The 25,501-nt window shown below is 38.9% G+C and overlaps 1 protein-coding gene across 2 annotated transcripts in view; it reads right to left on the reverse strand.

The window, feature by feature from the left end:
• ZNF277 (zinc finger protein 277) overlaps nucleotides 1-25,501 on the reverse strand; it is a 121,776-nt gene that overhangs the window by 23,031 nt on the left and 73,244 nt on the right. For both annotated transcript variants that reach the window (XM_045864388.3, XM_064575042.1), the window contains exons 5-9: nucleotides 14,665-14,756; nucleotides 11,341-11,451; nucleotides 9,018-9,150; nucleotides 2,100-2,167; nucleotides 403-499 (exon numbers count right to left, since the gene is read on the reverse strand). In XM_045864388.3, the coding sequence (XP_045720344.1) occupies nucleotides 403-499; nucleotides 2,100-2,167; nucleotides 9,018-9,150; nucleotides 11,341-11,451; nucleotides 14,665-14,756 (501 nt within the window). The remainder of the gene's footprint in view (nucleotides 1-402; nucleotides 500-2,099; nucleotides 2,168-9,017; nucleotides 9,151-11,340; nucleotides 11,452-14,664; nucleotides 14,757-25,501) is intronic.

A 25,501-nucleotide genomic window follows, 5' to 3' on the forward strand; every position in this document is an offset into this window, starting at 1 on the left:
TGTACTAAATTGCCCTGAGTTCTGGTTCTCCTTGATGGATCTGCCTGTCTCTTCTTTTTTTGCCTAAAGCACGTTCTTTTTAATAAAAAAATTATTTATTTGAGAGAGAGAGAGGGCATGAGTGAGCACAGGAGGAGGGGAAGAGGGAGAGAATCTTTCAAGCAGACTCCACGCTGAGTGTGGAGCCCAACGTGGGGCTCGATCTCACAACTCTGAGTTCATGACATGAGCTGAAACCAAGAGTTGGATACTTAACCAACTGAGCCACCCAAGTGCCCTGCTTACAGCACTTTTAGGAATAGGATAATGACAAATTAAATTTATAAGCTTTTAAGATTGCAATCATGATCAGCTTCCCCTTGTCAGAACAAAACAAAATTCAAATGAATTAAAATATCTCACCTCCATGTGGACACATAATTTCTCAACTGTTTCTGCTTGCTTTTCACAAAATAGGCAGACAGCAGAGTCAGGGCGTTCTTCCCAATCAGACCAGTCACTGTGTTAAAAAAGCAAACAGCAAATAAAGAGATTCTCCTCATTAAGAGGGTGTACTACGCAGTCACTTGGTATTACTTCCTCCTCGCTGGGAAACCCTGCCAATCTCTTTCAACTCTGACATCTTTGTAAAGATTGTCACATCATATTATGACTTTTTGATACAGCTTTTGAAATTCAAAGCAGCACCATGAAATTAATATAAATAGCGAACAGGTGCTGCTCTATTTTCTTCTATTTGCTTCTCTTCTTAGCAGCTATTTTACTACAGAATCAGTATAATGTCTTTCTGACACAACTAGGTTTACTTTGCAAAAGAGGCATATCAGTAGATGCTTTCTCATTAGTCACAACCACTAAGTACACACGCTGTGAGGTGCGATGCTGGGAGTGTGTCTCTGCATGACAAATGGTGTGTTTTAAAAAGGCAAACCATGTATCTTTCATGTGAGAAATACTGATCATTTTAAATGGGGCAAGTGTTAAATCTGGCAGTAAACAGAGAAGTCAAAAACCATACAGGACCCAGGTTACCAGTCCTGCATTTATTTTTAAGACACTGCCAACTTCTTGTCATTCCTAAGCCTGGAAAACTGAAATCCCAGGAGAGAAAAAAGGCCAAGCAGCTTTGAAGGAAAAGCGGATGAATAACAGGTAATCATTTTAGGTTGAAAAGAACACTTCCCAAGCTTGTAATTCTAAGGAAAGAAGCTGTGAATGTTTTACCTAGGTCAATGGGATGAACATGGAACAAGGCTAACTTTAATTCTGTTACATTCTCTACTCCAATGATAAGCAGCATGGAGAGTTCAAAGGTTGTGTAACTTCAAGGTCTGGGCACCAACCAAGTGAGCAAAACACCAATGGAATGTATTTTTCTTTGCATTATATTTTACTTGTGTGTTCAATTAACAGTTTTTAAAAAACTTTAAAAATTTTATTTTTATTAATTTATTTACATATTTATTTTTAAAGATTTTATTTATTTATTAGAGAGAGAGAGTGACAGCACAAGCGGGGGAGGGGGGAAGGCCAAGGGAGAGGGAGAAGCAGACTCCCTGCTGAGCAGGGAGACACAGTGCTCCCATCCTAGGACCCCAGGATCATGACCTGAGCCGAAGGCAGATGCTTAACCAACTAAGCCACTCAGGCGCCCCTAAAGTTTTTTTATTATTTATTTACTTTTAAAGATTTTATTTATTTGAGAGAGACAGAGGAGGAGGAGCAGAGGGAGAGGGACAAGCCGACTCCACACTGAGCACAGCACCTGATGCAGGGCTCGATCTCATAACCCTGAGATCAAGACCTGAGCCAAGACCAAGAGTCAGATGCTCAACCGACGGAGCCACCCAGGCACCCCTCAATTAACAATTTTAATGGCAAAACACTATTTGGCTGGAATAACAGTTGCTTTAGTGATTTTTATGTCAAAGTTACTTTGAATTCAAGTTTTTGCATTATTATATGGACGGATGCATGACTCAGAGAGAAAATTTTCTTCATTTCTATTCTCTTCAGAATAATAACTTTAAACCAAACTAAAGAAATGTTTTCCTACTCTTAAAACACAGCAATTAATTAGCAGCTATAACAAGTCTTACTCTTCCTGATGGTCTAGCAGCTCCCGATCATCTTCCAATTGAACTTCCTCCCACGATTTTCCAAGTTCCTTTTGTGGGAAGAACAGAGAGATTAGGGAAATGGAGGGAGCAGGGGGAAGAGAGGAAAGGAGAGAGAAAATAGACACACACACACAAAAAAAACACCCCATAAAAAACCCACTCAAGACCACATACTCACTGGTTTTAAATCAATTCAAGTAGGATTTATTAAAAGAGTTATTTCAGTGACAAGGAAGGATGTATCCTAAAATGCTCTTAATATGTTTTTTTTTCTTGGAGAAGGAGTGATATTCTTTCAATCAAATTCCTTTCTCTTAAATGTAAACCAGTTTCTCAACCCTGGACGCACAGTAGAATCTCTTGGGGACCTTTTTAAAAACCCGAAACGATCTCTTGCTGGGGCCTCTGGAACATGGAGCTAGCCGGACTGTTTCTCCCCAAGGCCCCTACAGTCTATTTTTCAAACAGCAACCACAGTGATCTTTCTAAAGGACACTTCCCTGTCTGTATAAACCCTCCCATGGCTTCTTCCGCAATTAGAACAAAATCCAGAGGCCTTATCATGGCTTGGAAGATCTGCTCCGGCTCCTTCTCCATCCCTTATGTACCACCACTTTTTCTCTGGCTCAGTTTGCTCCAGACAGATCAGTGTCTCTGCTGTCCCTTGAAAGCAGCAAACTCACTTCCACCGGCTACTTCCGGACTTGCTGGAACGTCTGCCTGAACACTGCTCTCTCACATAACTAACTGTGTGGCTCAGGTGTGGGGGCATCTGCTTAAATGTTACCACCTCTTCTTCTGACTCCTCTGTCTAAAGCAACACCCCTGCTCCCAGTTACTTTTTATTCCCCTATGATGTTTTATTATTTTTTTTAAACATCAATCACTGCCTGAAATCAGTTCTGTGTATCTATTTGTTTTCTCATTCGCTATTCGTTTTTTCCACCAGAATGTCCATTTCCAGAGCCAGGCATACAGTAAGTACTAGAAAGTATTTTTAAAGTGAATTGTAACAGAAAAAGTCTAAAGATTTAAGGCCAATTTGGATCCTACTTCAAAAGGTTTTTGTAAGGTGATTAAATAAATTAGTTCATGTACAGGCATACCCCAGAGATACTGCAGGTTTGGTTCCAGACTACCACTGTAAGGCAAGTCAAATGAATGTTTTGGTTTCCCAGTGCATATAAACATTATTTTTACACTACACTGCACTCTATTATGTGTGCAAGCATTATGTCTAAAAAAACAGTGTGTATACCTTAATTATTGCGAGAATTACCAAATGTGACTCAGAGACATGATGTGAGCAAATGCTGTTGAAAAAATGGCGCAGACTTGCTCAACACAGCATTGCCACAATCCTTCAGTTTGTAAAAACGTGCGAGGCACAATAAGCAAAGTGCAATAAAACAAGGTATCCCTGTATATAAAGTACACGGTTGCAGGCAACAGTTAAGTGCTCAAATATCTACTTCAATCCCTTTTATCTCTTACAGTTCACGGGAAGTTGCACCCACTTAGGGCTATGTCTGGCAAATTTAGTCATAGTTCCAGCAAAACTTTATGGAGTAATGAGCAGGAATGATTTCTTTTGGCCTAACCATTTATCTTTTCTATTCTTGAGTCATTTGTTCCTCTTTCTTATCTTTTCTTCTTTCTCCATCCAATTTTACCACTGTGCCATGCAAAAGCAGACAGTGCACTAAAGAAGGATGTAGGAACAATAATGGACACCTTTCCAAGCAGCTAAACTATGGTTACAGTCAAGTCCAACCTGACCTGCTATAAATATAGACATTCTTGTTTGATATTCCTCTTTTGGAAAAAAATAACTAAAATTTATTCTCAATTTTGAACTTCTTTTCTCAAAAAAGGTATTCACTTAAGCAAAAACAAAGAACTACAAGGTCCATTATGATTTAGGGAAAAAAGAAAATCTATCATTCATCAACTTAATGAGAGGTTTTGAAGCTGTCATTCTCTATCAGCTAAATGATGCATAAACTCAGACACACAGAGATTTACCATAATGTCATTAGAGACAGTTAATTTGGACTCTATAATGTACTTCCCAGAGTTATCATGAAATGTCTGAACCTCATTATGGACACGAGGAATGGCTTCAACACTGCCAACAGGATCCTTGTTAGTTGGAATTTTTGGTGATGAATTACATCTTTCATGGATTACTTGATCTCTCTGGACCTGTACTTTAAGGTCATTGTTGCAGGACATTATTCAAAGAAGGGCCATCTGTGGTATTACCATTTTCAATGATATGGACAAATGTTGCTTATCAATAAATGTTTTGGCCAAAGAGACATAGAATAGCTTTCAGTGTCAAACTTCCAAACCCAAAGCATTATTTTGCAACTTTCAGTACACTATTTGGCAAGTATTCAGTATAACATGTAGGGATTTTCCTAGGCAACAGCACTAACCATTTACCACTTGAGAGGAAAATGGAACTTGGTGTTCATTAGTGTATTAAGAAACAAGTGGTTTGCATGTGACACTGGCCCAGGCTTTCCTGGAATGCTCTGCCTTGCATAGTCAAATATATATGATTTATTATAGGAATAAGACCTCCCCCCCGCCCCCCAAAAAAAGACAGAACTCTCTAATTAAGATGCTGTGCCTGGTAATGAATCACGTTAGGAAAGCAAAGATTTCAAGAAAAACAAAGTTTGGAAGGCACGTCAGTAAAGATGTTCAGCACACCCCCTCAACCCCCTACATCAGATGGTTTATGATCAATGAGAGGGTGGACAAGAAAAACATAAAATATAAATCCCCTTCATCTAGCATCCCCACCGCTCCAACACAGACACTTATATATGTACTTACACGAAAAACCCATTATAAACAGAGAAAGAGAAATGTTTTATTTTTTTCAAGTTTTAATTTAAATTCTAGTTGAGAAGTGTTTTAAATGGGGGCACTTGGGTGGTTCAGTCAGTTAAGTGTCTGCCTTCAGCTCAGGTCATGATCCCAGGGTCCTGGGATGGAGCCCTGTGTCTGGCTCCCTGCTCAGCAGGGACCCTGCTTCTTTCTCTCCCTCTGCTCCTCCCCCTTGCCACACCCTCCCCCACCTGTACTCTCTCAAATTAATAAAATCTTAAAAAAAAAAAAGTGTTCTAAATGTAAATAATTTCATTAGAAAGAACTATACTAAAACTGTGAAAAACAGGTTAAGAGCAGACTTTTGTTACAAATGGCTTTGTATATCTTTAAGAATAAAAAAAATAAAAAATGATAAAACCACTGCAAAAATAATTTCCTTTAGGAAAACTCAGGGCTTGAAACATAAATGCCTTAGGAATAGGTAGCTGAAGGCTCAGTGATGATGGCAGGGGCATCTGAACGTGAAACTGCCTGGGAAATTGTCCCCTTGACCATCCTGGTCCACTCTTCATCGAACACTTTTGTTTGTGAGAAAACAGAGAACGTGTAGTAGGTAATCTAGACTATGCATAGTGACTTTTTATGTATTTGCAAGTCTGTTATTATTCAAAAACTGATATGAATTATTAAGTACGGAAATTATCTCACCTAAGGAAGAAAAAGGAATCTATCAATTTGCTGAGCTCAGAAGAGAGTCAAAAACACCCTCCGTGTCTTAGCGCTCCCACCCTTGATGATGATTATAGAGTGCATCTTGCCAGGGATACCCTGGGTGCTGCCATCACTTGCTGCCTGGAGATTCTGCTCCGATGGAGTTGAGGAACCCCGTGGGCACATAGCTGCTACAGGAAAGGCCCACGCATTAACTTTGTACACCCCACCCCCAAGTGCTGAAATTATGTGCTTACATGTCTGTCTCTCATACGACCTCTAAACTCTCTGAGTAGTGACTTAAATCAGCCACCTTGTCTGTAATATTTTTCTTCCTGCTCCACCAGTGTCTGGTACTGGAAGGCACTCCAATGTATGTAGAATGTATGAAAAGCCAATGGAAGTGCTTCTTGCAGGGAAGAGGATGTGAGAAATGGATGTGCAGACCCTGACGACTAATACAACAGTTCTCTCTTTGGCCCCACATTCATCACTCATGTCAGCCTTGTTCCTCAGAGGAATACACAGTGAGTGTCTGTCAGCATTTTTTTCTCCTTTTTAAAACTAAAGCAAAGTCATTATTCATTGCTTAAGTAAACTTTTAGAAGAATTTATTCTTCATGTTAAATATTTCTGTGAAATATTAAGTATTTTCATTCATGGTGTCTGAAAGGAAACTAAAATGATGCTGAGCAATCTCTGACCCTCATTTTTCTCTAACTACACAGTATTAGTATTTGGAACAGTCTTTTATATACCCCTTCTATATATTATACCTTTTATCTACAACACTACTCAGGATGGTATTAAGGTTGATACTTCTGGTAAGCACTTCTCTACGTTAGGACATTTCTACATCTTTAGAGACCTTATTAGCTAATTCAATTCTTTTCTAAGGTAATTTTGTATAATTTCCAAAATGCTAAGGCTAATCGTAACATATTTTAGGTTTTGTTTTTAAAATCATTCTTCTTGTTGTGAGCTATTTACCTCAGTGGGAAAGCATACAGGGCTAAGAAGGCTAAGGTTGTGGGTCAGAGCCCTTAACGAGCTTATTAAAAAGTCAGCTTTACTTTGACCTTGACTCACTTTCTAGTTTAGTACAAAAGAGAACAGGCAAGAAGGTGGTGAATAGATCATTACGAATTCATCATCATTACTTGACCAAAAACCCAACCAAAAAAGTAAGAGGTAGGTACCTTATTTCAACTGAGGAAAAAGCGAAGGAAACTGATACACAGAGAGGTTAAGTATCCTGTTCTAACTATGTGACTCTGGGAAAAGATCTGTGCCTACTCTCCAAATCTATAAAATGGGGATAATAAAATCTGTGACATATGGATATGGTTAAGAGTAAATGACTTAATACTATACAAGACAGTGCTTGGCATATAGCAAGTAGTCAAATGCTGCTAGTTAAAAGAAAAAATTACTTCTATCAATATTCTCCTAAAATGATTTAATTTTCATTTTATATACTATCACAGTCTTCATGTTTTCTTGAAACACTGCTCCTAAGCTATGATTCATGCCACATCATATCTGGGCACTCAGTGGGCAGTATAATCTAGCATGCCCATCTAGAGACAGCTGGTCCTTGCAGACAATTTCAGTTTTGAAAGACATACTACTTGATGCCCAGAGAATAAAGCATCATACTTTTCTAAAAGTGCCAGCAGAATTTGAGTGAACAGTCCCTTTGAAGTCTCCTCTAAAAGGTAAATACCTCCAGCTATATATATAATGTTCCGCTAGTCCCAAGCTCTCGAATATTATTTTAAAAGATCCCCAGAAGGAAGTACTATTAAATTGCTTCCACAGCTTTCTGCAATAGCTGATATTTCTTAGAGCTAACACTGAAGTCCACTCCCCATTGGATTGGGCTGGGTCCTGAAGCAGCATTTGTTCTAGGAATTAATGACAGTGATTTCAAGAGAAGATTGAAGGACTCAAAGGGTGCCTTTGCCTTTAGCTAGTTGTAAAACATTTGTAGCAGATCATGGCAACTTCTCAGAGTCAATCTTCAAACACATGTCAAACTTGCTTCTCAAGGGGAATTTTATTTTAACTCTACAAGGATTAGTTAGAACAGACAAAAATTCCACCCCACCAAGAGATTTCCAACATATTTCAGGATATGTTTGTTTCTGTCCAATTGATAAAATGGTTGATTATAATCAATTATGCCCTCTGTGGCCATGAGTTTGGATTCTAATTCATTCCTATTGAGAGGAAAAAAGTAATTTCCATTTGCTTAAGAAAAGTGTCTGAAACAACTCCCTTTCTCCTAATTCAAGTGGAGAGTTATGTAACCCTTTTCTTTACACGAGTGGATTATTTCCTTTGTTATGTACACCCCTAAATTCAGCAGAGTAGGGCAGGGCCAGTAGAACTCCCAGTCATTGTGTCAGTTGAAATCCCCTCTTCCATTTCTAAATGCCCCCCTAGTGACACTTGCCTCCAACTGAATACCTTCTCTTAACCAAAAAGCTCAGGAAATGATACTGAGGTTTCTAGGCAAGGAAAACTTTCAATGTATTTAAAATCCTTGACGTGATAACACCATTATTACATTCTATTAGCCATACAAATCAAAGTCCTCTTGTGTAGTGAAATGATTGGTTTCTCTAAAATTTCCAACAAAGATAAGCTGGCCAAGGAGGATGGTAAATTTTTTTTGTGGGAAAAGGAGGGTTTTTTTAATGGGGAGAGAGGGAAGAGAGAAGAGTTTTTTTTTTTTTTTTTTTTGAGGGGGGTGTGTGGGAAGACAGAGGGAGAGAGAGAATCTTAATGAGGCTCCATGCCCAGTGCATGAGCCCGACTAGGGGCTCAAATTCACAACCCTGAGATCATGACCCGAGTGGAAATCAAGAGTTGAACGCCCAACCCACTGAGCCACCGAGGTGCCCCATGAAGAGATTGTTTTTAAAAAGTTATCTAGCATAAGACACCTAGTACATCCAGATGTCAAAAGATGGTTTTTGAATAGAATATAGAAGTCTCTGGACTCAAGGTAATAGATAATATAACAAATGAGCAAGAGTATGTAGATACTCAAATGTTTTATGTTTATTATTACTTCTTTTTTTTTCCGGTCCAGATCACTGTGAATTCTAGAGACATGACATTTTTACTGTGTAAACATCTGGCAAATCGAAGACAAACCAAATCAAGTTATGCTTTGTAAACTAGCCATTACGAAGCTAATCACTGCTTGGAAGTGTCCCTCGATTACATTTTGACTTTTATACTGATTGCTTGTTTAAATATTAGACAGCCCTTAGAAAGATTTTTGTTTGTGGAAATGCAATCAAATTTTAAATTATGAAGAGAAAGCCTTACCAAATAATTGATGACATAAAATCGGTCATATTCTCTGTTCTTAGGATTAATCCTCCGATGCTGTTTTTTCCTCATATGGTCTTTCAGTGTATTTTTGTCCCTGAAGGTCTTCTCACAATACAAGCACTGCAGGCTAAAAAAATACACAAACACTGACAGATTACACAAGTCTCCTGGAAAGCTGCTGCAAAAGTCCTTTATTTTTAAGTCTTACGATTATTCATTTTAGGTTACAGAATCTTCAAGTAGGATACGACATCCCTGTCAGAACCTCTCTTACTTCATTCATTCAGCTTTGTGGGACGCATGCTTGGTTTATTTTGTAGTTGGCTACATTGGCCAACTGGGCTATGTAGTCAAACTGTGACAAAGATAGTTAATACCCAAAAATTATTGTGGTGTTTTCTAATCAAATTATCTCTTCTAAAAATGAAAACGTAGTTATGTTCTTCAAATAATTACAATGATAACTAGCATTGGCTGCCTCCACTGAGTACAACAAATTAGTCCATGGCTTGGCATATTTTGTGAGCTGATTTGCAGGGTTTAATGCCTAGTTTCAGTACATACTAGCTGTGAAACTTGGTCAAGTTACTTGCCTTCTCTACTGACATTCATTTTCTAATGAAAATGAACAGATTGCTAACAAAACATCTTTCTTAACCTAAGTCTGACAGTGGATACTGCCTGTTACTTCTCCCTACCAGTCATTAGAGTTCCACTTTTTGGAGTCACACAGATTATATCTAAGTTCCCTTTTACATGAAAACTCTCAAATGGGTGAAATCAGTTGTTTCAATTTTGAATTCTTTTGTCATCACTACTAAGCATCCTTTGAACCATTTCTTGTGCCACAGAAATAACTATATTCTTTTATAGCAAATAATTATGGCATTAAAAAATTATGCTAATCTTGGGGCGCCTGGGTGGCTCAGTCGTTAAGCGTCTGCCTTCGGCTCAGGTCATGATCTCAGGGCCCTGGGATCAAGCCCCGCATTGGGCTCCCTGCTCCACGGGAAGCCTGCTTCTCCCTCTCCCACTCCCCCTGCTTGTGTTCCCTCTCTTGCTATCTCTCTCTCTGTCAAATAAGTAAATAAATAATCTTAAAAAAAAAATTATGCTAATCTTGCTAGAAAGCACATCTGTTATTATTTTATAAATGAAGGATCATTTAGTAAGAGTAAAAGGACATTAATGTAGTGTTGATACCAGAATTTGAACTCAGAACTTTTAATATTTCTTTCTTAATGTTATTGCTCTGAATATTGTGGGCTGAGATTTCATTTGGGAAAAAAAAAAAAAATACAGGGGCACCTGGGTGGCTTAGTTGGTTGGGTGTCTGAATCTTGATTTTGGCTCAGGTCATGATCTTGGGGTTGCGGGATCGAGCCCTATGTTGTTGGGCTCCGCACTTACTGCGGAGTCTGCTTGATATTCTCTCTCTCCCTCTCCTTCTGCTCCTCCCCCCACTCAAGCTCTCTTTCTCTCTCTAAAAATAAATAAGTAAAATCTTTAAAAACAAAAAACCCAAAAAAACCTAGGTTTTGAGAGAAAAAATACTGGGCCCTCTCCTCGAGAAAAATGTGGATAGATTTTTGAAAGCCATTTTAGTGACCTAGAGAATTTCCTTCCTTATTTTACAAGCTAAGCTCTAGATACCCACTAGATACAGTCACCAGAATATGGTCTTAGGAACAGTGGAGTGTCATGATATATAAGTGTGAATAAATACTAAAAGGTAAAAGAATGCACAGAGTATGTTATGTCTCACATAAAGCTGAATAACATATAACATTTTGACAATATATTTACCAAATATGTGAAAAATTATACTGAAAAACGAATTACCATGACAAAATTAAGAAATGGGGAGATATGAATGAGGAAGGGCACACATGAAAATCAAGGGAATTAATAATGTTCTATTTCTTTATTTAAAAAAAGATTTATTTATTTTAAAGAGATAGAGAATCTCAAGTAGACTTGACCCTGAGATCATGACCTCAGCTGAAATCAAGAGCTGGACGCTTAACTGACTAAGCCACCTAGGCATCCCTGTTCTATTTCTTAGGCCAGATGTAGAGTATACTCTTCATACCCTATATAGCATATGTTACATGGTATGTACACTGTTTGGTAATATGATACTTCTTTTAAAAAGCAGTAAAAGGCAATATGATCTAGACAAAAAGAAGAAAATTCCATTTTATTAATTAGTTCTATTAGATTAATCTTAAAAAATTCACAACAGACAATAAAAAAAATTCCCAAGAGTCCAAAATTAAAATAGCTTCAGGTTGTGTTTCATGAAAAAAATACTTACTTGTCCAGTTTTTTCTGTAATGTGCATAGAAATTCATTGCAGTTTACAATGTTGTCTGGCAATCCAATGTTGAAAGCATGTTCTCTGGCCATGTGGTTCAAAAGAATAGATCTATGAAGAAATTTGAATACAAATCATCTAGTAACAAATCAAGTCAGGGATGGCACTTTTATAATGATTACACTAATCAGAAGTACATGCAAAGGTTAAACACTAAAACACACATTTGGGCTATGAAAGAGTGGTATGTTATATAGTATTTAAGTACACATATAATCACAATAGTTCTTTAAAGTGAGTTAAGTTTGTTCCATTATCTGCCAGTGCACAGGAATATACTCTATAGATGAATTGGGTTTCTGTCCTTTAAACTATTAAACTGTGCTTTGCTTACTTTTCCAATTCATTGTGGGGAGAAGGAAGAGACAACTCCCAAAGGGAAATATGTCCTTCTATATATGTCCTGGGATCACAGACATTTAGTCAGCTCACGATCAGACACCGACCTGGAACCCACAATTAACAAATCTAAGTATACGTAAGGGTTACCATAAACTGAATACCATAAACTGAATCAACAGTCTGTTGATTAGTTTATGCTAAAAAGGAAAATTTTAATTTATCTAAGTTTTACATAGCAAAAATGCCTATGTGTAAAATATATTATTCTACTGGGTCTTTATCACAACTTTATTTTAATTTTTTTTAAGTTTATTTATTTATTTAAGTAATCTCTACACCTAACATGGGGCTTGAACTCAGGACCCTGAGATCAAGAGTCGCATGATCCTCAGACTGAGCCAGCCAGGCGCCCTCTTTATCACAACTTTAGTTCATAAAATGAAGGTGACAGTTTTGGGGAACTCATTAGTACACAAACCACTATACACAGTGACACATTATACAATTTATCTAGCTTATTTAGGACACTAAGCTGGCTCCAAATCACTGTTTTTTAGGGTTATTATTTTTTTCCTTTAGAAAATAAAGCAACCAACCCTATGAAAATGTTTGTTGATTTTTTTAAGTATGTAGGAGTCCCATTCATTAATCTCATAGTTAATACACTCTTTTGGCTAACCACTTAACTATTACTGATAACTTTGAATAAAACTAGTATTTCATAGAGTATTTCACAGTGCCTTTTGGCACAGATTTTTCTCTATGCCAACTGCCCTACAGAAGAATCAAATCTTCATTAGTGGTGTTTTGAACATCAGTGCTGCAACCAAACCATTTTCTAAATTCAAATTAGTACTGTATCTGTAGCTACCCTCTCCTCAATGTTTTTCAGGTAATAATGTCAGTTACTGTGCCAGGCTTTTTTGTTTTTTAATACTGTAGACCGCCTTCTTTGAAGTGGGTAGAAAAAGGTATTTTTCTGACTGTCCATTTTTTTTTTTTAAAGATTTTATTTATTTATTTGACAGAGAGAGACACAGCAGGAGAGGGAACACAAGCAGGGGGAGTGGGAGAGGGAGAAGCAGGCTTCCCGCGGAGCAGGGAGCCCGATGCGGAGCAGGGTGCCCGATGCAGGGCTGGGGCTCGATCCCAGGACCCTGGGACCATGACCTGAGCCGAAGGCAGACGCCCAATGACTGAGCCACCCAGGCACCCCTCTGACTGTCCACTCTTATGTTGCCACTGAACTATTCCCAGTTACTAGAGGTTACAACTTCATGACTTGTATTTAAGTCATGTTCATTTGTAAATATCAAATGCTGTATAATGAGAAATCTGTCTGGTCTTTGTCCTTGATTCCTGGCAGAGAGCTTCTAAAATCCTTGGAATTTCTCCATGATAGGATTATCTTTGTTACGCTGACAAGGCGACTAGCCCTTAGCTAGTTTCAGTATGGGGGTTGGTCAAGGAAAAGACTAACCACAGGATTAGAAGGTAGAGATTTTGAGCCAGCCTGACCTTCAGAGAGGGGAGGGATCTGGAGATTAAGTTCAATGGTTGAATCAATCATGCTAATGTGATGAAGCCTTATTAAAAATTCTGGAAATCAAAGCTCAGTGAAGATTCCAGGTTGGTGAATACCTTGATGTGCTGGGTGGGTGATATGTCCTGATTCTTTGGGGGAAAGGGCACAGAAGCTCTGAGTTCAGGAACCTCCTAAAACTTGCCCTATATATCTCTTCATTTGGTTGTTCCTGATCTCTTCACTTGGCTGTTCCTTTATAACAAAACTGCAGTCCTAAGCATACTACTTTCTGGAGTTTTGTGAGTCATTCTGTAAACTACTGAAGGATGCAAATTACTGGTGAGAATCCTTGAATTTTTAGTCAGTTGGTCAACTGAACTTGTGGCTGGTATCTAAAATGCAAGCAGTCTTGTTGGGGATGATGCCCTTTAACCTGCAGAGCCTGATGTTAACTCTGGGCGATTAGTTTTAGAACCGAATTACAGTATGCCAGTTGGTTTTCGACCCAGATGGGAGTGGTAAAGAATTATCAATACCCCAGTTTTTGTTTTGGGTTTTTTTTTTTTTTAATCTTTGTTGATTTTATTTATTTTTAAAAGATTTTTATTTTTATTTGTCAGAGAGAGAGAGAGAGAGAGAGAGGTAGGCAGAGGTAGAAGCAGGCTCCCAGCTAAGCAGGAGCCCGATGTGGGACTTGATCCCAGGTCCTTGAGATCATGACCTGAACGAACGGAAGGCAGACGCTTAGCGGACTGAGCCACCCAGGCATCCCTAATCTTTATTAGTTTTTATATTCAAAAATGAAACATCAAAAACTGCTAAAGGTTTAGAGTTAACAATATAGAAGGGTGTGTCTGTAGTAGTTTGTTGTACATGGTCTTGCCTGTCAGCCAACTGAAAAAGTCCTAGGACATTAAACACAAATTTATTTTTGGCATTTAAGAAAAAAGAGAGGCAAACCAAGAAACCAACTCTGAACTACATAGAACACATTGATGGTTACTGGAGAGGAGGTGGGGGGATGGGTTAAATAGGTGACAGGGATTAAAGAGGGCACTTGTAGTGATGAGCCCCGGGTATTGGAGTTAGTGTTGTATGTAAGTGATGAATCACTAAGTTCTACACCTGAAACTAATATTACACTGTAAGTTAACAACTGGAAGTTAAATAAAAACTTGGAAAAAAATAAAAGAAAAAAAATGAAAAAATTATTCCCCTATTCTGCTTAGAGCAACTATAGTCCATCTTTGATGTTAGGCATATTAAAAAAATTATTGCTGATATATGAAAGGGTCCTGAGCTAATCCACAGAACTTAATTTATATAACCATTATGAATGTTTTGATATGTTTGCAGATGAAAAACAGTAATATTCAAAGACATGCATAAAGGCAAACCTGTTCCCGAAAAATTCCTCACTGCAAAACATACAAATACCATGAAAATTGTTATCATTTCTTTCTTGCTGCTGTTGTTCCAGAATTTCTTTCTGTAAAGTAGAAACAGATATTTGAGATTATTTTTTTTTTAAAGATTTTATTTATTTATTTGACAGAGACAAAGAAGAGGAGAGAAAGCGCACAAGCAGGGGGAATGGAAGGCAGAGGGAGAGAGAGAAGCAGGCTCTATGCTGAGCAGGAAGCCCGACAGGGGGCTTGAACCCAGGACCCTGGGATCATGACCTGAGCCGAAGGCAGACGCTTAACCGACTGAGCCACCCAATCACCCCTGATATTATCTTTAATAAATCCACAGTTAGCTAATGAAATATGTTATAGTCTGAATGGGAGGAATCTGGGAAGAAGCACAAAGGGAATATATGAATCCTGACATTATTTCAAATTTCTCCATTTCTGTCCTTGTATCAAAACTACAAGTCTATACTGTTTTTTAAAAAAATATTTTATTTATTTGACAGAGAGAGACACAGCAAGAGAGGGAACACAAGCAGGGGGAGTAGGAGAGGGAGAAGCAGGCTTCCCGTGGAGCAGGGAGCCCTATGCGGGGCTCGATCCCAGGACCCTGGGATCATGACCTGAGCCAAAGGCAGATGCTTAACGACTGAACCACCCAGGTGCCCCAAGTCTATACTGTTAAATGCTGACAGAACACTCCATTTGGATAGCTATGCAGGAAACTCAGAGTCAACTGGGTCTCATCATCCTTCCCTACTCCTGTTTTTATTAGTCAACTCCCATTCTCTCCCTCTTTTCCAAACAAAAATGTGGTGGGCTTTTTGATTTGCTCCTTTTGATACTCCTCAGTTTAGTCTGCAATCAAGTTCTGACAAATATTTCACTTGAACTACCTTTTATATTACTTTTCTCCACCATTCCCAATGCCATCACCTTGAGTCCAGTTTTTAATCAGTCAAGTCTCCTAGAGGGTCTCCAGGATCTCAGTCCTTTTTTCATCATATCCATCCTTCTTTTTGCTCCAAGGCAAACTTTCTTAAACATTGTTTTCCTCCTACACTATTATCTAGTTATTCTTCATCTCAAATAATTTTTTTTTTTTAAAGATTTTATTTATTTATTTGAGACAGAGAGAATGAGAGCACATGAGAGGGGGGAGGGTCAGAGGGAGAAGCAGACTCCCTGCCGAGCAGGGAGCCCGATGCGGGACTCGATCCCGGGACTCCAGGATCATGACCTGAGCCGAAGGCAGTCGCTTAACCAACTGAGCCACCCAGGCGCCCCTCAAATAATTTTTTTAAAAGATTTTATTTATTCATGAGAGACAGAGAGAGAGAGAGGCAGAGGGAGAAGGAGCCTCCCCATGGAGCAGGGAGCCCGACAAGGAACTCAATCCCAGGACCCCGGGATCACAACCTGAGCTGAAGGCAGAAGCTTAACTGACTGAGCCACCCGGGCGCCCCCAACTCAAGTAATTTTAAATACGCTTTGGTAACATTTGCTCCAATCAAATGTGGTTCTACACACCATCATTCCTTGAGGTCATTTTATTTCTCTTTGCTTTCTGCCTGTTAACAAATCTTAATCTGTAACTTAAGACCACTTCTATCAAGATTTCCATTTCCAGACTACTGTATAAGAGTTACGAGCTCCGGCTCTGAAACACTGAGTAGACTTGGATTTGAACTCTGGCCTCAGTGGTACTCAATATTTTATTTAACTTTTATTTAACTTTTTCAGTTTTCTCATTTTTAAGATGAAAATGGAAATACTATCTCGCAGAATCGTTTATAGGATTAAATCAGATAATTTATGTAAAGAGCCCAAATTGTGCATGGGTCATTAAACGTTGGATATTATTGTTATCCTGCCAATGTCAATCTCCACTGTTTATTACCATCATCTCTTTGTTAACTGTTTGCCTGCCTGGTCTTCTGAAGGGATATGAAAACTCTTTGGAGTTAAAATTAAGTCTTTATGCTGTTCTTAGAATGGCATACTACTCTCCAGCTTCTCTTACAACATGGAGCTCAAAATAGGAACTTTAAAAAGTTTATTGCTGGGGTTCCTGGGTGGCTCAGTCGGTTAAGTGGCTGCCTTTGGCTCAGGTCATGATCCCAGGGTCCTGGGATCAAGCCCCGCATCGGGCTTTCTCTTCAGTGGGGAGCCTGCTTCTCCCTCTCCCTCTGCCTGCTGCTTCCCCTGCTTGTGCTGTCTTTCTCTCTCGGTCAAATAAGTAAAATCTTTAAAAAAAATAAAAATAAAAAGTTTACTGATGATTCTGTGAATACTTATAGAATAGCATAAAAATGAGCTAATTATCTAGAAGCTTAATAAATTCCTTGTGGCATTTCTGGAAATGTATCATCAAACATCTAGAAATACTAATCCACTTGAAGAAAAAAAATTAAGAAGTTACCATGATAAAAATCAATTCAATGAACTGGCTTCAGCCACAATGGAATAATGGATATCACACTTACCCTCCCCCTGTAAACTACTATAAAATAACTTGCTTCATCTATTTTATTTGTTTTCAGACATTGGGTAATAGTGCAAGGTTGTGATCCATGAAAGAATAAAATAATACACTGCCAGTTTTCTGCTGGGTGGTATTTTCCAAATTGCAACATAGGGAAGTGAAACCCAAATGAGGTGTAGCTACCTCATTGGTTGGAGGAAAGGAAAAAAAAAAGACGAGTTCAGGATACTAAAGCGAGTGCACTTTGTAGGACAAGGTACTAGAGAGAAGAAAGCTGAAAAGAGGGAGTTCAAGAAACCTGTACTGGGATTCTTTTGATCTTTGTCTAAATACTGAGCTATACATGTACAAAGGACTCATGAGTTCTGATGGAGGAATTTCCAGGGGCTGTGAGGCTTAATGGAGATCCCAGAGGTTACAGCACTGGAATATGTTGGGAGTTCCGACATGCAGAAAGAAAAGACCTTGCTCAACACTTCAGGCATACAGCAAATATAAAAGAAACTCTTTAAATTTACATGCTGGTAGCAAGTGGATAGATAAAAGAGAAATAAAGGAGCTAAGGTAGATGTACCAGACCATTTTAATTACTGCTTTTTTAGTTTAAGTGAACCTTATATCAAAACTGAAATGGATAGGAGAAGTCAAATAAAAGAAGTATTGTTAAAGGAAACTGAACTTTTATAAACACGCCTGGCTTGACTAAAAAAAGAAAAAAGAAAAAAGAAAAGAAAACACATTTCAGAGCTCTATATCAATAACTTTGTTAGCAGCAAAAACAAAAACCCAGCAAATAAAGCTCTTGATAAAAAACCCTATCACTACTGGTACAGTAAGGCCGCGGCCGAGCCCATACTTTCCCTGCCTTTTCCTGTTTTCAGTCCACAAGACTCAGTGCTCATTAAAAGTCACCATTCTGGCTCATATTTCTCAAGCTTGTGATGATATAACCTAATTTGGCTAAAGAAAAATCTTACTCAACTTAGTATCTCCTTGGTTTGGGCTCAGCACAAACACGAAAGATTTGTGAGTCTAAACCAGAGGGATACTAAGCCATTTAAGGTTTTCTTTGGCCAAATTAAAGTTTTATCAACTGACCCTGAATTGTAAAACCCGAATGTAAACATTAGAAGTGATAGAAATTGATTCTTCTTAGGAGAGCCTAATTTACACTCTGGTATATTTGAGGTGGCATGGGATAGACAGGAAAATAAGAAAAATCACTTTAATGGCAAGTAACTAAAACCAGGCTGTTCTGTTCTGGAGCCTCTCTCACACGGTGATGGCGGGTACTGAGGACTCTGTTAGTTTACCTGCACAACCGACAACCACAATAAGAGAGACAAAGACTCTGGAGTGCCCTTGTCATCCCTGATCTTACAGGCCCCACACAACTCCTTTAATTTTTACCCAAGTTCATTCCACGAAGATCTGCCTTTTGTCCATGGCACAAACTCTTTTTAAACTCCTTTCCAGACCTTCCTTGAAGGGGAGCTACTTAAACCATTTGTTGCTCCACCTCTGCTCTCTGTTTATTTCATTTGCATAAGACTTTTCTCATTTTCATATTAACAAGTCTAGGAAGAACTTCATAATTGGGAAAAATGAACACAAGGACTAGCTTTATTTGGATTCTCTCCTCTTCCTAGACTTGATAATTTTAAAATAAGAGAAGTCTTATGTAAATGAAATTAGCAGAAAGCAGAGGTCAATCAAGAAAAAACAGCTTTCCTTTTTCTTTTGTAAAGCTTGGTATCTGATTAGTTCTAGCATATATTTTACCTCACTTTCAAACAAAGAAGTATAATATTAACAGATAATCCACAGAAAGCATCACAAAGATGTGTAAATCAAAGCCTACCAGCTTTGTGGTTTTATTTTTCTAAAAAAAAAAAAAAATCTCATGCTGGGTAGACATACTAGATTTTATTCATGGATTTATAGAATAGAGGGATGAAGAGAAAGTCACAGATGTTATATGTTTGAACTTCTCAAACTTATCTGATGAAGTCAGATAAAATTTTCATTACAAAATAGGCTTGGATAAAAACCACAGTTGTAAGAATACAAGATCAGCTTCTGTATTAGGCAAAGAGTCATAATAACAAGCTGTATTTTTGTCTAATTGGTTTAAAATGTCAAGAATGGCAGCAAAGGGGTCAGTGCAGTCTTTCATCTTTATTCATAAGCCGAAGGCAGAGGAAACATTAATGAAACAGCAGATAGAGCAGACGGCATTCAACAGTCATAGGGGATTGACATATATAGGTAGAAAGTGAAAATGTGAGTTAGGCTGAAAGTTATAAAAATCAGCAACTTAGGAAAAAGCAATTTAGAAAAATCTCAATTTAGTTAAGTATTTGTATACAGGAAAGCAGAAACTGATGCTTATCCAATGGAGATAGCTTGTGTAATGTCATGAAGGAAAACTAAAGCTGATGTTATTAATTATAGATACGAAAAACATTCTCTAGATACTGACATTTCAGATTCACAACAGACTTTCCAGCTGAATGGCTGTATGAGTGACTATGAGAGCAAACAGCACACCCCAAAGGTTCCTGCCCGATCTAGCCCACAGGCAGCACAGTAGAACCCAGGTAGGCATTCTCAGGTTAGAAGCCCGGCTGAGCTCCTTCAACAGAGAACACAAAAAATGTCCCTACTAAAGTCAGAGCGATGGCCCAGAGCCTCCAAAGGAAGGCAGCAGGATCTCCCAGGCCTCCTGCTTTCTACTTTCAGAATCATGGATTATTTCTGAGGTCTTTGGGATTATTTCATTTACACCTCCACCTTGGCCTCAGGCTGCTATAAAACAATGTGGCATAAAAATGAAAGTAAAAGAAAGAAAAAAATTAGGTAGGATGGGCACATAAATTGAAGATTAAAAAATAAAAATAACACACACACACAACTCAAACCTAAAGGTGGACCCCAAATTTGGCTATCAGCTTTCTTAGAAAAGGGAAACCGATCAGACAGGGGTTTGTGCTGGTTTTGTCCCTTATTCCTCAGAAGTAACCTCTATACCCCTGGTATTTTTTTTTTTTTTTAAGATTTTATTTATTTGACAGAGAGAGACACAGCGAGAGAGGAAACACAAGCAGGGGCAGAGGCAGAGGGAGAAGCAGGCTTCCCGCCGAGCAGGGAGCCCGATGCAGGGCTCGATCCCAGGACCCTGGGAACATGACCTGAGCCGAAGGCAGATGCTTAACGACTGAGCCACCCAGGCGCCCCTATACCCCTGGTATTTCTTGAGCAGCTGGAGTGTCTTTCTTCCTCAGGGTGAGCCCTCTGAAAGCACCTGACAGCTAATGCTAATGAGGTAACTCAGGATGGAGGCAGCCATGCCAGAAAGTCCAACTGCGTGCTTAGCGGCTCAGGGCTTTGAGCTACATGCTATCAGCCTTACCTCAGAAAGAGGGGGAGAACTGGTGGTTGAGTTCAACTCTGTGGTCAATGGCTCAATCAGTCAGGCTTAATGAAGTTTCGGTAAAAACCCCGGACACCAAAGCTCAGGTAAGCTCTCCTAGTTGGCAGTACTCTGTACTGCCACACATTGATGTGCTGGGAGGGCAACAGGCCCCTGGAAACGATGGAAACTGTGCTTAGGACTTTGCCAGATTTCCCCCTATATATCTCTCTTGTTGGTTCTCATTTGTATCTATTTCTATAACAAAACTGTGATCGTAAGTACAGTGCTTTCCTGAGTTCTGAGAGTTGTGGGGTAGTAGGAACCCCTGAATTTGTAGCCAGCTGGTCAGAAGTGAAGGTGGCCTGGAGATCCCCCACTTGTGGCTGGTGTTAACATAAGGACAGTCTTGTGGGGGACTGTGCTTTGTGAAGTCTGGCTTAGCTCTGGGGAGCTAGAAGTTATTGACAACAAGTATACAATATGATATAATGGACAATATATTTAGAATAAATAGACCAAACAACATGGATGTTTCTCATAATGATCCTCAAAATAAGCTTGCTCTCATGCCAAAGCACATTCTAAACTTGGTGACATGCAGAGGGGTTGGGTGAGGGTTGCTAGGATACAATATAGATGCCTGCTTCCTCCTGATTGGAGGTTGAAAGTTTAAGACTATCTAGGAAAACTACTGAACTCAAACAGTGTTCCCCGAATGTAGTTTTATTGGTCGATAATAATCTAGATTTTGTCTTTTCAGTAAAGCACCCGGAATGTTGTTTTTCTAGCTCTCACTTGGATGTAGAGTCACAGGACTTAAAAGGTAATGAGGAGACAATGTGGGTTGATACTCTCATAGAAATTGCGTAGTCCTAAACATGGACTGGATCGTGCATAGCAAGTCATTTAATTCTTTGTCAAAACGACTCGAGAATAGTCACAAACTACACAAAAAAATCCCTAAAAGCATTCTTAATTTGCATTTCATCCTCCCAACACCAACTACTGGTCTCTAAAGTTGTATTTTGTTAATCATGGTCACAATTTTCAGCATGGATTACATTTTAAGTAAGGTGTCACCAGTTGCCTAGCCCTGACTGGATGGGTGGGTGGGGGATTGTCAGAAAATTATCCAAATAACATCTGGCAATGAGTGACATAATTTGCTAGCATCTCCTGCAAAGACAAACTTCTGGCCAAATATATATCAAGGTAACTAAATACAGCAATTTATTGATATACATATCACTAACAACTTGGTTAAAAGATCAAGATTAAGTACCAAACAAGAATAGGTTTTAGAATTTATTTATGACAACTAGTTAGTTGATTCAATTGTCTCTTCAAGCCATGCCTTTTAATAGACAAATACGAATCTTTTTGAACCCTGTGAAAGGAAAAGCATCTACTTTAACCAAAAGTGGCACTTAATCACTAAGATATTAATTAAAATAAAGGAGATGGAGGAGGAGGAGTTCTGCTCTGCTACCCTGCTTAGGATTAAGAAAGCCACAGAAGGGTGCCTGGTTGGCTCAGTAGGCAGAGCGTGCGACTCTTGATCTTAGGGTTGTGAGTTCGAGTCCCATGTTGGGTGTGGAGATTACTTAAAAATAAAATCTTAAAAGGGGCGCCTGGGTGAATCATTTGTTAAGCCTCTGCCTTTGGCTCAGGTCATGATCCCAGGGTCCTGGGATCCAGCCCTGCAGCGGGCTTCCTGCTCGGCGGGAAGCGTGCTTCTCCCTCTCCCACTCCCTCTGCTTGTGTTCCTTCTCTTGCTGTGTCTCTCTCTGTCAAATAAACAAATAAAATCTTTGAAAAAAAAAAAAAAATCTAAAAAAAAAAAAAAAAGTCAGAGAATATCCTCACAGTGAGAAAAAGCTGGAAAAATCAAAAAAGAAAAAGAAAATCATTCCTTACTTTGAATGTAAAAATCTATATACTTGCAACCATAGGACTGTACATTTTATTTATTTATTTTTAATTCATTATTTTTGACTTCTTTTTTAGATTTATTTATTATTTTAGCGAGAAAGAGAGAGAGTGCACATGCATGAGTGCAGGGGAAAAGGGCTACAGGGCAGAGGGAGATGGAGAAGGAGAGAATCTCAAGTAGACTCCCTGCTGAGCACCAAGTCCGAGGCTGGCTGGATCCTGCAACGCTGTGATAAGACCTGAGCCCAAATCAAGAGTCCAACGCTTAACAGACTGAGGCACCCAGCCACCTCATTTAATTTTTTTAAAGTTTATTTGTAATCTCTATACCCAATATGGGGCTCGAACTCAGTGACCCGGAGACCAAGAGTCACATGCTCTACTGACTGGGCCAGGCAGGCACCCCTGAATTGTACACTTTAAAAGGGTGAAATGTATTTCTGTGAATTATATCTCAATAAAGCTGTTATTTTTTAAAAGAAAATAAAAAATCTGAAGTCACAAGGCACGAGACAAACTGAATTCCAGAAGGCGATAAACCACTCTCAGGAGAGGCAGACACAAATTATTTCCCCTTTGACAGAACACGGGAGGAAAAGGCAAGAACAAGAAAATAGCTGAAATTTTACAGAATTTTTAAAGGCTAAGTCACTGGGAACAAAATGGTCTAGCTCTTTTCCACGTGTTTCCTTCAAGTTCTCAGGAGAAAGATCGGGAGTAGGGGAAAGAAATATGAACAAGAGCCCATCAGTGGTGAGCAGGCACAAAACCCACTTGCTTTCTGGGACCATTCTTTAGCATTCAAAGCAAAAGCCAGAAGCTGCTGGGGGAAGGACCCAAAGGCTGTATTGCTACAAAGCATTGGTTTGCCACTGCTAGGGGAGAGGGCAAGAATGCTGAGAAATAAAGTATCATTCCTGAGTTCCTTGTGAATGTACAACAGTATTCAGTGATATAAGAGCTGCATATGAAGATAGGCCCAGGAGACTCTAAATGGGAGTTTGCCAAGCAAGTTCTATAATGCATTTTTTCTTAGAACATTCAAGCAAGTTATAGGCATGTATTTTGGTGTTAAAGGATTTAAATACTAAAAAATATTTAAGATATTTGAAATTTATGGAAATGAAGGTTTATCTTTCTAAAAGACAGAGTGGGGACACCTGGGTGGCTCAGTCGTTAAGCATCTGCCTTCCGCTCAGGTCATGATCCCGGAGTCCTGGGATGGAGCCCCACATCGGGCTCCCTGCTCCACGGGAAGCCTGCTTCTCCCTCTCCCACTCCCCCTGCTTGTGTTCCTGCTCTCGCTGTCAAATAAATAAATAAAATCTTAAAAAAAAAAAAAAAAAAAAAAGACAGAGTAGGTCTGGCCACAACCTGATGGGATGACAGCAGGGAAAGAAGGCAGACAAGGAGACCTGCCACACCACCCCTTGGTCATTCTTTTCCCCTATATGTCCGGGGACCAGCAAAGGTCCAGAGTGCATTTATTTTTTACTTCCATGATGGAATCACAAAAGATCATCCCCCAAGAAAAGAGATGATGGCATGAACATTTAGGAATCTTAGAGGAGTTAAAACCTTGAAGAAGAATCAATCCTGGAACAGTTTAGAATTGGATTTTCTTAAGTTTTCAGCCATCAGTACAAGTTAGGGTAAAAAATAAAACAGTAGACCATCAACAAAATGGAAGTTTAAAAGAAAAGTAATAAATATTAAAAAGTACATTAGTCAGATGCAGAAAAAGGTCTGTACTGTTGATATAAATGAGTCACAAAGTACTAGCTTTCTTTTGAAGTGACTTGGTTATAGTACCAGAACCCAGACTGCATACCAAATGGCAAAGCCCCCTAATACATATGGAACACTGATCAGCCTTTTCTCTTTAAGAGTATGAACATCTGCAGCTTCTAAGTACAGCACTGGAGATTCTGGGCTGGCACTCCTTTGAGAAACTGACATCAAGGCATGGAGAATGGTACCTCAGCTATCTTTGGTGATAAAAAAGAGACTACGGAAGTTTGTTTGCGATCTACTTCCTGTTCTCCACACCCCCACTCCCCCCAAAGGAGTAAATGAATTGAAATTAACACAGAGACGGTTTCATATTGTTTTTTTCGTGAAAACAGGTGACTTGGGACACTCCAGCGGGCTAAAACAAATGCCATTTACTAAGCAAAAATTTCCCAAAATTTAACTGAAGGTTTGGTATTATACTGGGCACTGCGACCTATGCCTTCTTTTTGGTCATAATCTGGAATTCAGAATAGGTTTAAATCTTTCCTCCTCACTGAGAAAAAAGCTCTCAGTAAATTAGTCAGTATTAAGTTTTGAGTATCTACCTTGTAGCTGATAGCTAAAGTTAATTCTCTACAGAAACCAATTCTTCCTAAGTCAATTCAGTCATTTGAATTATTCTTTAAAAAGTCTTTATCTTCCAAAAGCATTTCCAAAGCATTCATTTGCCTGTAGCTCCATTCTAGACGCTTACCTCAGATTATCAGCTTTTCCAAAACTCTTCCCTTCCCCTTCAGAAAAGCCATGAGATTTTGGAGAATAGCATTCCAAGTACAGTCAATAGCAAGTGCAAGTGCAAACAGCAAGTGAATGGAAAGAGCTTGTGTCTAAGGAATGGAGACAGAGACGTGGCCATGTGGCTGGATATGGTGACCAAAGTGGGGGAGAGAAACAGGTACCAGCCCCTTTGGGATCTTGGTAAGGGGTCTGGATTTTTATTCCAAATAAATTTTTGGAAGTATTGGAAAATTTCATTTACTAGAGTTATATGAAACTGAATGAGTGAACATTATATAAACTATCGAAATGGTCTTAAAATTGTTTCAAACTCAAGAAGGATAAAAAATAACACAATCCTCTCGTTCTTTCTGCCATTTCTCATATCTTCTTATAGTAAGCATGGTATTTTCATTTTGATCTCACTCAGAGTTACGGTGAAGGCTTATTTTTCTATCACATCCTTTCTCTAACGTAAA

Source organism: Mirounga angustirostris, unplaced genomic scaffold (genome assembly GCF_029215605.1).
Source record: "Mirounga angustirostris isolate CCGP_5_RB_7025 unplaced genomic scaffold, mMirAng1.0.hap1 SCAF_12, whole genome shotgun sequence".
NCBI lineage: Eukaryota > Metazoa > Chordata > Mammalia > Carnivora > Phocidae > Mirounga > Mirounga angustirostris.